The 9,741-nt window shown below is 46.9% G+C and overlaps 1 protein-coding gene across 1 annotated transcript; it reads left to right on the plus strand.

Moving 5' to 3' along the window:
• Positions 1–2,670: 2,670 nt before the first annotated feature.
• LOC149329146 (TNF receptor-associated factor 5-like) lies at positions 2,671–9,513 on the plus strand. The gene is made up of 2 exons (XM_089559186.1): positions 2,671–2,955; positions 8,404–9,513. The coding sequence occupies exons 1-2, from the start codon at positions 2,671–2,673 to the stop codon at positions 9,511–9,513; spliced, it is 1,395 nt and encodes a 464-aa protein (XP_089415312.1).
• The last annotated feature ends 228 nt before the right edge of the window (positions 9,514–9,741 follow it).

Consider the following 9,741-nt stretch of genomic DNA (forward strand, 5'->3'; position numbering starts at 1 on the left):
TGGGCGACAGGAGACGAAGCGAAAGACTGGTGGCCCATTTATGGCCACTTAACGCCCTGAAGAATGCAGTAACAACGACGAAACCAGTCCGAAGCGAGGCTTCATGCATCGAAGGACGTCGCCATATCTGTCACCGCGGGAGTGTGCCATGACGTCACACTGTTCACCTCGCGCCTTCCAGGAGGGCGTGGCGCGCGCTCATGAAACATCGAAAATAAAACCATGCGCTGAAAAATATGCGCACTGACGACTAGATTTCGGTGTAATCACATCCAGAGAATCTATTTTCAGCGTTTTTGTTCAATTTTCAGATTATGCTTCAGTATCCATTCTCTCAATAGACAAGAGGCTCCCTCTGGCTTCAGTATCCATTCTCTGAATAGACAAGAGGCTCCCTCTGGCGTCACTTCACCCAGACAGGTGCTACCCTTTTGCTCTTTTTTCGGGGAAAGGGGTGGTTAGTACGAAAATCTGAAACTAAAGAACCGCTATTTAAGCAAGAGCAGGTATTTAGCTGTTACTTTTCCGCCGCATTAACGCGCTTTTGTGGCGGCGAGCTGAGGCAATGCAGTTGTCAGCTTCCCACAGCTGTGCACCCATCCTGCTGAGCCTTGCAGATGAGGTCAGGTGAATGATCTCTGTAGAAGAAACCATCGTTGAATACACAGCTTAAAAGGGCTAAACGTAAAAACAGCCCCAGTACACTTAAAAGCGTGAAAACACACCTGACCGAACTATATGAACAGGTCTGCAGTGCCGCTCTGTAGTGTGCAATTGACAAGCGTTCTAGTACAACCCGTGATGCTGACTGGCCAAACCATTCTTTTTTTTTTCAGATCGAAAAAAGCAGACACTAATATACGCGTCCTAATTGGGGCGCCTCCTACATTCGTTGTTCTGCTTTTTAGTCTGGTTGGCTGAAACAGTACAGTCAGTTAACACGATGAGCAGTGTATAAATCAGTTACTTTTTCCTCGCACTCGTCTGTAGTGAACTCTGACGGCACAGCCATCGTCTGTGACGCATCAATACAAGAAAAAAAGCATGTAACTAAGTATACGGTGTCGACACTAATGGTTTACAGCAAGCGAGGGACACAAGGAGACCGCTCGGGAGCAACGGAAGAGGTCGACTCAGTAAATATTTTCGTACGCATCGCCTTCTCTTAGCAGCTATAAGCACAAAAAAAGAGTGATCCGACTGCGCATATCTGACGCAGAGTTTCAATGACATGCGGAAGCGCCATCTCCTTTTAGTGCTCCATACCACGTGCAAGACCCAGCAGTTGAAGCGAGCTCACACTGACGCGAGCTTATTTTGTAGCTCTGACTTCTCGCAGTTGGCAAATTGCACGTATTTTTCTTCCAAAAGTTCTCACGACGGTTTGCACTTATTTTAGGTGAAATGCGTCGCCATCGGTGTAGTCGGCTGTAAGGGAAGACTAATGGAACCAAGTAACGGCCACTGATAGTATAATCGTGATCGATACTCTGATCGACAGCATGTAGAATTTTTGTTTTGTGTGTTTTTTTTTCTTTCTCTTTTTTTTTCTTTGCTGTCAGTACCTGTGTCCACCCAGTGTGAATATTGTGTTAGTATTGTATAATGTTCTTTCGTTTTCTCTTGTACCTGCTCATTATTGTATACATGTTATCACGCTTTGCAACTGCCTTTGTATTAAAAGCCTTGCTGTCAAGCTGCTGCCAAGCGAAAGGGGGCTGCGGCTTAGTCAAGCTGTCTCTCACAGCTTTTTCTGCGCCTCCGCTGTCTGTATCTTTACAAGGCAGAAATAAAGAATTTGAAATTTGAATGGTAGCATTGAAAATCATGGTCGAAGCGCTCAGGCGCTCAGTGAGCGGGCTCTCTTGCAATAATTTTCACGCAGTGGGAACTACTTTTTGGGCGCGGATTGAGTAGGAGTGATTCGCCCTACCAACCGCGTATCATACCGCCACGTGTACTTTTTTCTTTTCGATGTCTCGAAAGGTCGCATTACGAAAATGTGGCACGAGGTAAAGAGAAGTCCAGGAGGTCGCGGTACGTGATTTGTCGTAACGAAATATGCTTGTGTTCGCTTTGGTTTTATGGCGAACTACTTTTCGCGCGCGCACTTAGCCTGCGCGAACAGTCGCGCTAGCTTTAGCAGCGTTGCCTAGCGGCTCGCGCGGTTCGCCATGTGGCGTTCGCACGCTTGCCGTTGGCTAGCGAAGAAAATGGGGTACGCGGTTATCCCACAACATGACGGTGTCACGGAACTGCAGTAACGTCTTATTTCTCGCTCCCGCCACCACGTAATCTTTGTCGAAGGAACACGTACCTGCAAAACAAAAATGAAACACTGGACGAAGACTTTAACAAAGCCCCGGGAATCCTCTCTCTCTTTCCCATTATGGTCAAAATTTCGGTGATCAACGAGCTATCATTTCAGCTCAGCGGCAGACATGCGCATGCCTGCGGGGTAGCATTCCGAAGAGTGACTTGAAAGTGTTGACGATTCACCACGTGGCAAGGAACCGGAACAGGTGGCTATTCACAGCGATCAGAGCCTTGACGACGGGCAAAAAACAAAACCGAAGGATAGAGGGGGAGAGACAGAGATAGCGGGACAAGCATTCTCGGATGGGCACAGCATTTCCATCGTCTTTAGCACTAGGACGACAGCAGGACGGAATGCCTCCTGGAAAAGTGCCCTACACGCTGGTCGGCTTCACAGCCGAGCTCGACTGGAGGCCTCTGCACTTCGTGAAGCCGCCTCCACGCATCAGAGCGTGCAGTGCTTGCGGACTGGTGCGCACAAAGGCGGCAGTCCTTGCCTGCCAGCACGTCCTCTGCATATCCTGTTACGAGCATTGCACGGAGGGCGTCGAGCCCGTCTGTCCCCTGGATGGCCTGCTGTGCCCGGAAAAAGGCGTGAACTGGACGTACTTTCCCGTCCAAGAGCTGCTAAGTAAAGAGGTGAGTGAAGAGGGCGAACTGTTCAGGTTTTACGCGTCTGATGCTTGGTGTTTTTAAATGCAATAAAGGCTGGACGTTTCGCGTAAGCGGACGACATGACGACGCCTTCTCATAACGAAAGGTGAATGTCTCGCTATTCAGGGATGCGATTAGCGGTGACGCAGTGACCGTTCGAGTACGTTTCTTGTACTATCGGACTTTAAGCAATCTTCCTGCCACTCAGAAGTGCTCACGTGAGGAACTTAACTGTATTTCTACTGATGGGGGGGTGTTCGGCGCTCCTTATCCTCAATCCAACCGCGAGACTTGACCGGAATCTGCGAAAGTTTAGCCTACGGATTGATACGACTACAGCCGGGTAGTCATGGAAAATTGGAAAATAAAAACTTGGCAGGCATGACAGGAAGTTTAATCCACGGTGCGCCACGACAGCTGCGAAGACGTAATTGGGCGGCAAACTGAAGGCCATGCTTTCGTTTAGTGTTGCTCTCAGAGATTTATTTCGTGCGCTCTGTAGAGGAAGACATATCCCTCGAGTCCGGCAGCATTATTCGCTAAATTATTCCTTCCGATAGGCATATACCCTCGCAAGCGCCGGAGCGGACCCTTTAATATCCGCACGGGAAACATCCGTGTGCGGCACATAATCGAGTCTGCTCTGTGACTTAGATTACCATGTGGTCCACGCACAAACGTCGATATACGCTTTGGGATGTAAACACTTCGAGTGATCTAACGGCTGGGCACGAAAATTTATTAGGGCAAGTCGTCTCGTTCAGCATTCGTTTTCAATCGTTTTTGCTATTACAAGTCACCTAATTTAGTCGTTAATAATTTCATTGCCACTCTCGCGTTCGTCACGCTTTTTTGCCCGGCTTGTATCAGGCGGCAGAGATATCCGTGGCACAACGCGACTGTCAAGGCAACTTGGTCTATGCGTCTCCGGAACAGAGTACCTGCTAAAAATTTCACATTGTTTTTGCTACATCGCGGCTTTCGTTTGCTCTAGAGAATTGCTCTGACCACTGTACGTGATTTCGCTCATCATACCGTGTTTCTACAGAAATGAAATCATGTTTTAAAAAAAATAAGAAAAAAAAAACAATTAATAAAGTATGCTTTTCTGCACAGGAGTGTAAAGTCAAGTGGAAATTGTGTAAATTTTTGGCACTTCTTAAGTGAATTGTCTGGGCTGATAATTTTAAAAACCCCTAGTTCAAGTAAAGAGTGCCTAGCACTCGGTGAGACGCCTGATGCGGTCTCATGGCACGCTTCCTACCACTGTACGAATAAGACACCTTTAGGATACCGTGTACTGTTACCAGAATACCTGCCGGGAGCCGGCCCTATGTCAGTGCGTATGTGCAGATCGCCTCGAGGACGCCAGGTGGCGCCAGGTACCCAGCAGCTGCGAGATGAACATAAAGATAAGATGAACATGAAATCCTTCCGGCCGATTACGATAACATCTGGTATGTACAGGCTGGCAATGCAGGCGGTGAAATTAAAAATGCAGTCATGGGTAGAAGGTAATCGCATACTCGGGGAACTTCAGAATGGGTTCAGAAGGGGTAGGCGCTTAGATGATAGCCTGTTCGTGCTTACCCAATGCATAGAAATTGCTAAGGCGGGAAACAGACCTCTGTATTTAGCATTTCTCGACATAAGCGGTGCATACGATAACGTGAACAGGGAACTCCTGTGGAGCATATTACAAGATTTAGGTATTGGTCATGAGGTAATTTATTTTCTACAGGAAATCTACCGAGATAATAAAGTGGAAATTACATGGGAAGAGAAAAAAAAGTACCACAACTGTGGGGGTGCACAAAGGATTAAGGCAAGGTTGTCCTCTATCACCGCTGCTGTTCACGTTTTAAGTGGTAAATATGGAAACAAGACCAGAAGAAAGTAATCTAGGTTATAATCTGTAGTACAGATTAGGCGGAAATGCAGTTGAGCAGCGACTGCCGGGTTTAATGTATGCGGACGATATTGTACTGATAGCAGATAGCCAGGAAGAATTACTAACTTTGGTTAATTGTTGTGGAGACAAAGGAGACGCTCTAGGATTCAGTTTTAGCGCAACTAAGTCAGGTGTGATGATTTTCAACCATACAACTGATCAGTTGCTTGTAATACAATGCCACGAAATACCCAAAGTGGCCGAATAAAAATACCTCGGGACATGGCTAAACGAAGGGCAGATATACACGGAAAAGCATGAACAGTCTCTTAGGGCAAAATGACGAAGAGATGCCGGGATAATGAAACATAGGGCATTATGGGGGTACCACTATTACCACTTTGAGTGCACCTGTCAATTTTGCTGTCATTTATTTTCTCCTCCCTGTGTTTGCCTTTATAGGCTCTTTGATCTAATGTAGTTCTTCTTTCTTTTATAAGCACAATGTACTACGTATTGAACGTACATGTCTCATTCTCTGTTCCGAACATACTTTACTTACATTTTGTTTGATGTCGTACTCCGCCACCGTCAATGCTGCACTGTAAGAGGAAGCCAGGACCTCTCAAGCTGTCTATACAGCTTTTTCCCTGGCTGTCCTCGCAACACCCAGTTGCGGAAATAAACCTTCAACCTACAACAAATATGAAGTGTTAAGAGGTGTTTGGAAAGGAATAATGGTGAGGGGCTTACTTTCGGCAATGCGGTTCTGTGCTTAAGGGCAGAAGTTCTGTCGAGATTAGACGTAAATCAGAGAGCTGTTGGAAGATTAGCACTAGGTGACCACGGCAAAACCACAAACGAGGCAGTGCAAGGAGATATCGGCTGGGCATCTTTCGAAGCACGGGAAGCTAAGAGTAAAATACTATATGAAGAAAGCCTGAGGAAATTGGACGACAGCAGGTGGACAGCTAAGGTATTTAAATATTTATACAGGAAGAGCGTTGACTCGCAGTGGCGGAAGAGAACTAGAAAACTAACCAATAAGCATGCCGGTCATGAGGACGGAGAAAGAAAGAACATTAAACGACAGGTTAAAAACGCCGAATTTAAAAATTGGATTAATTCAATGGAAAAGAAACATAGTGTAGAACTATATCGATACTGGAAAAGGCAGATCAGGAAAGAATTTTTCTATGATAACCCTACCCTTTGACGCTAGGTCAGGGTGCCTTAGAACGCGCAGCTACAAAAAGAAATTTGACGAAGAAGCTGACACATGTGCAGTGTGTGGTTGATCTGTGGAAACAATTGAACACCTCATACTCAAATGTGATGGTATCCATCCGGATGTCGATGCAGGCACAGTCACTCTTCCGGAGGCCCAAGGGATTAAAGATAACAATGGTCATGTAAATAAATATGCCGTAGAAGTTAGCAAAAAATTACCGACGAGTACGTTACTTCCTAATGCGAAATTTGCGCGCAGCAAATAAGCTGTTTCACCTTTTCGATAGATTGAGGCAAAGAAATCGAGCAACACATATATGCGCTATCACAGAATTTTTTTTTTATTTTTCACACGTATTCGCAATGTCGGCTCGGGCGGTGCACATATACAGATCCGCCGCCACCGATCTGGCTCTCTGATTGCCACCGCACAGGGGTTGCATTGGAGGAGGAGCGAAGAAAGGAATTAAGTTCGAGCCGGCGCTTTGACAACCGGAGACTCGCAGGAAGAGGGGGGAGGGTGGCGGCGTGTACACCCAGCGGCAAACGATGGGGGCAGAAGCGCGCGCAGCAAGCGGACAACATGATAAAGGGAGGAGGGAAGAGATAGCAGCGACTTACTGATGCCGCTGACGCCGATAGCGCTGGGGGGATGAAAGGGGGGCGGAGCTGGTTACGAGGCCGACGACGACGCGAAACAAAGGAACGGACGCCAAAGAGCTGCGCTCTAAAAGTTATTGGAGGATTGGTGGCTGAAAACCAGAGATGTGGCATAAGGTTAGAACTGTAGGCAACCGTAGGTAAAGATGATGGCGATTCTTAATGAGAATTGCCAACACAGTAAACAAAAAAATAATAAAGAAAGAAAAGCAGAGCATGGTGGCAATTGCCACCACCCCGTTTCAAAGGGGGCGCTCCTATCCATCCATCCATCCATACTGCGCAAATGCCTGCAGCATCAGGACCAGTCAGCGCATGCTCACTGGCAGTGGGTGGGATCCCGGTGCTCCGGAAAATGGCAACGCTAACACAGTACATTATGCTAAAGGCGTCTATATTAATAGACATCTACATACCGCGTACCATGCAACCGTTGCCATTACCGGAGTACCGGGAGCCCGCCTACTGCCAGTGAGCATGCGCTGATTGGTCCGGATGCTGCAGGCATGCGCGCAGCTGCCTGGTACCTGGCGCCGTCAAATTGACTTGCGCATTGGCTGCGCGCAGACTACCGGTACACGGTATGCTAAAGGTGTCTAATATTTAGCACTCAGTCGGCTGATAGCAGCTGAACCCGACTTTCAGTAGAGCAGTAACTGCAGGGTTGCGCAATACGCCAATTTAAAGGCTCGTCGATCGGGCCCCCTGCCAATGCAAAGTATAAAACCTCAGTGCAAGCCTGAAAAATGCAGTCTCTGGAGCGTACGCACTTGAGAACTGCCTTTTTAGGGCAAATTTTAACGTGAAAGCATTAAGGGCCCTATTCAGCGGAGAACCGGGTATCGGCAACAGCGTGTCGAGAAAAAAATCTGGATTGGTCGACAGGGTGATGACGTCAAAACAAAGCACATAACCACACGCGGGTAATTCAATCCACGGACAAGGATGACAGAATGAAAGAGTGATGACGTTGCTAACATTTCCTCACGGGTCTACTGTGTGGTGACGCAATCCCACCACCATTACGTAGTGCCTTGGAAGAACGAACAGCAATTGCGCTGAAAAGAAAAATTATCGAGATGCGAGTCTGTGACTCGGACTGCTACTCCTCAACCACTGAGACCGTTGAGGAAGGTTTGTTCGACTTGGCTGAAAGGAGGCCTTGTGTGGTTAAAAAAAATGACATAAACAACAAAATAAGGCAATAAAGAACAGTTTTCATATCTGTGGAGTGATCTGCAACGAGGACCTCAGGCTGCTGAAGAGACCTATTAACGCAACCGCATCGCACCCTTAAGGTAACTTTTTAGGATGAAAATTAGGGGCGATCAATTAGAGCATTGTAGATGTAATGCGGTAACATTGCACTTATAATTCCCTTTCTTGCAGTCAAGATTCTGATTGTGAGCACATCTTTTATCAATTTTTTTGCACCTGCCTTCAGTGATATTTATATAGCTTGAGTCATTTTCAGTTTAGCGGCTTCCTCCTACCCTATACAAGCGTGGAGGAGATGTTTTTTTATATTTTAATTTGAATAATCGAAGCCATATACCGGGGATGACAAGGGCACCTCATCTTGATGTTGTATTATTCTTGTCGCTTGCACCTTTAGTAATTTCAATAACTAACATTTACCGCTTTCAATGCAGGTCAACTGCTGGAACGAAGAGAACGGTTGCACTGCTGTAATGGCTGCTTCAGACATCGCCCAACACTTCCAGCACGACTGTGGACACCACTCTGTTCACTGCCCAGAGTGCTCGGCGTCTGTTCTTTGCCGCAACGTGTGCGAGCACCTCAGATCTGGCTGTTCAGGTCTCCCAACTCGTCCTCCTTCAGAACACGGAGGGCAGACTGGGCAACATGACGAGTCACTTTTGACAGCTCTGAGAAGAGCCCTAGATCAGCACACAGGCGAAATGAGGACAATCCTGGAGCAGTTGCTTAGCGATGGCAATACACGAGCCGACCATTTGAACAGGACGTCGCAACATATAAACGCTGACAGTAAAGCTGTAAAGCAGGAACCCTCTCAGGAAGCCCGAGAAGGCCACGACACTTTAAACGGAAGGGCTCTCCATATAACCACATCTGAACAAATAGAAGGATCCTTGATCGCTAGAAGTGAGGCAGCCGACACTCTCCCGAGCAGAATAAGTTCATTAGAAGAAAAAATGAGAGGTGAATTTCAAAAGGCGTCGGCACAAAGGCACAACTGCTATTCACGGCTTGCTGCAGCCATCAATGAAGCTAAGGATAGAGAAAATGCAAACAGAAAGGTATTGGGCCAATTGAACAGACACATTCGTCAGAGTGAACACGGAGTATCACAGTGCAATTTCTTTATCAGAAACATTCAACTGCTCCACGATACAGCTGTGGCGCTAGGATCCGCCGCCTATGACACCCAGCGAGTGTACCTGTGTGGCTACAGCGTGTCTCCTGCGGTTGTGTTCAAGACAAATGGTCAGGCTCTGTTGCTTTATTTGGGGTTGCAGCTACACAAGGGCGACTTGGATGACGTAGTCCAATGGCCATTTCAACACAGATTTAGGCTTAGTGTCGTGCACCCGAACGAATGGACAAAACGGCAGCTCGAATTTAAACCCTGGCCTTTATGCACTTATATACGAAGGCCCACAGGATTATCGAACGAGCCTTTTTATCATACCGAAGGGTCGTTTAATCTGTTTGACCTTGCACGTGACGGTTATGTGTGTCTAGACCATCTTCGGATGACACTGGAGTTGATTTCGTGAGCCGTACTTGCATGTTGGAGTGAGGAGGACATCTTGCAAATGCCTGAAGGCCAGTGGTGGTTGTGGAAGAAATTTCACCTCAAGAAATTTTAAGTGGATCTTGACTGTTGTTTATATCGACTGACCTCTGCGCATCACTTTTGTTGTGAGCAGATTGATTGTGAAATAAAACTGTTTTTATGTTTTGCAGTGAATAATAAAACTCAGACTCTGAGTGATCAAGTAGCA

The sequence above is a fragment of the Amblyomma mixtum genome, chromosome 9, assembly GCF_055824585.1.
Source record: "Amblyomma mixtum isolate Tamu chromosome 9, ASM5582458v1, whole genome shotgun sequence".
NCBI classification, from domain to species: domain Eukaryota; kingdom Metazoa; phylum Arthropoda; class Arachnida; order Ixodida; family Ixodidae; genus Amblyomma; species Amblyomma mixtum.

What these genes read in the sequence shown, in the direction of transcription:
- LOC149329146 (XM_089559186.1), top strand. Translation starts at nt 2,671, where the DNA reads ATGCCTCCTGGAAAAGTGCCCTACACGCTGGTCGGCTTCACAGCCGAG. An exon ending in AAGAGCTGCTAAGTAAAGAG is followed by an intron (nt 2,956 to 8,403) that starts GTGAGTGAAGAG and finishes CTTTCAATGCAG; the next exon opens with GTCAACTGCTGGAACGAAGA.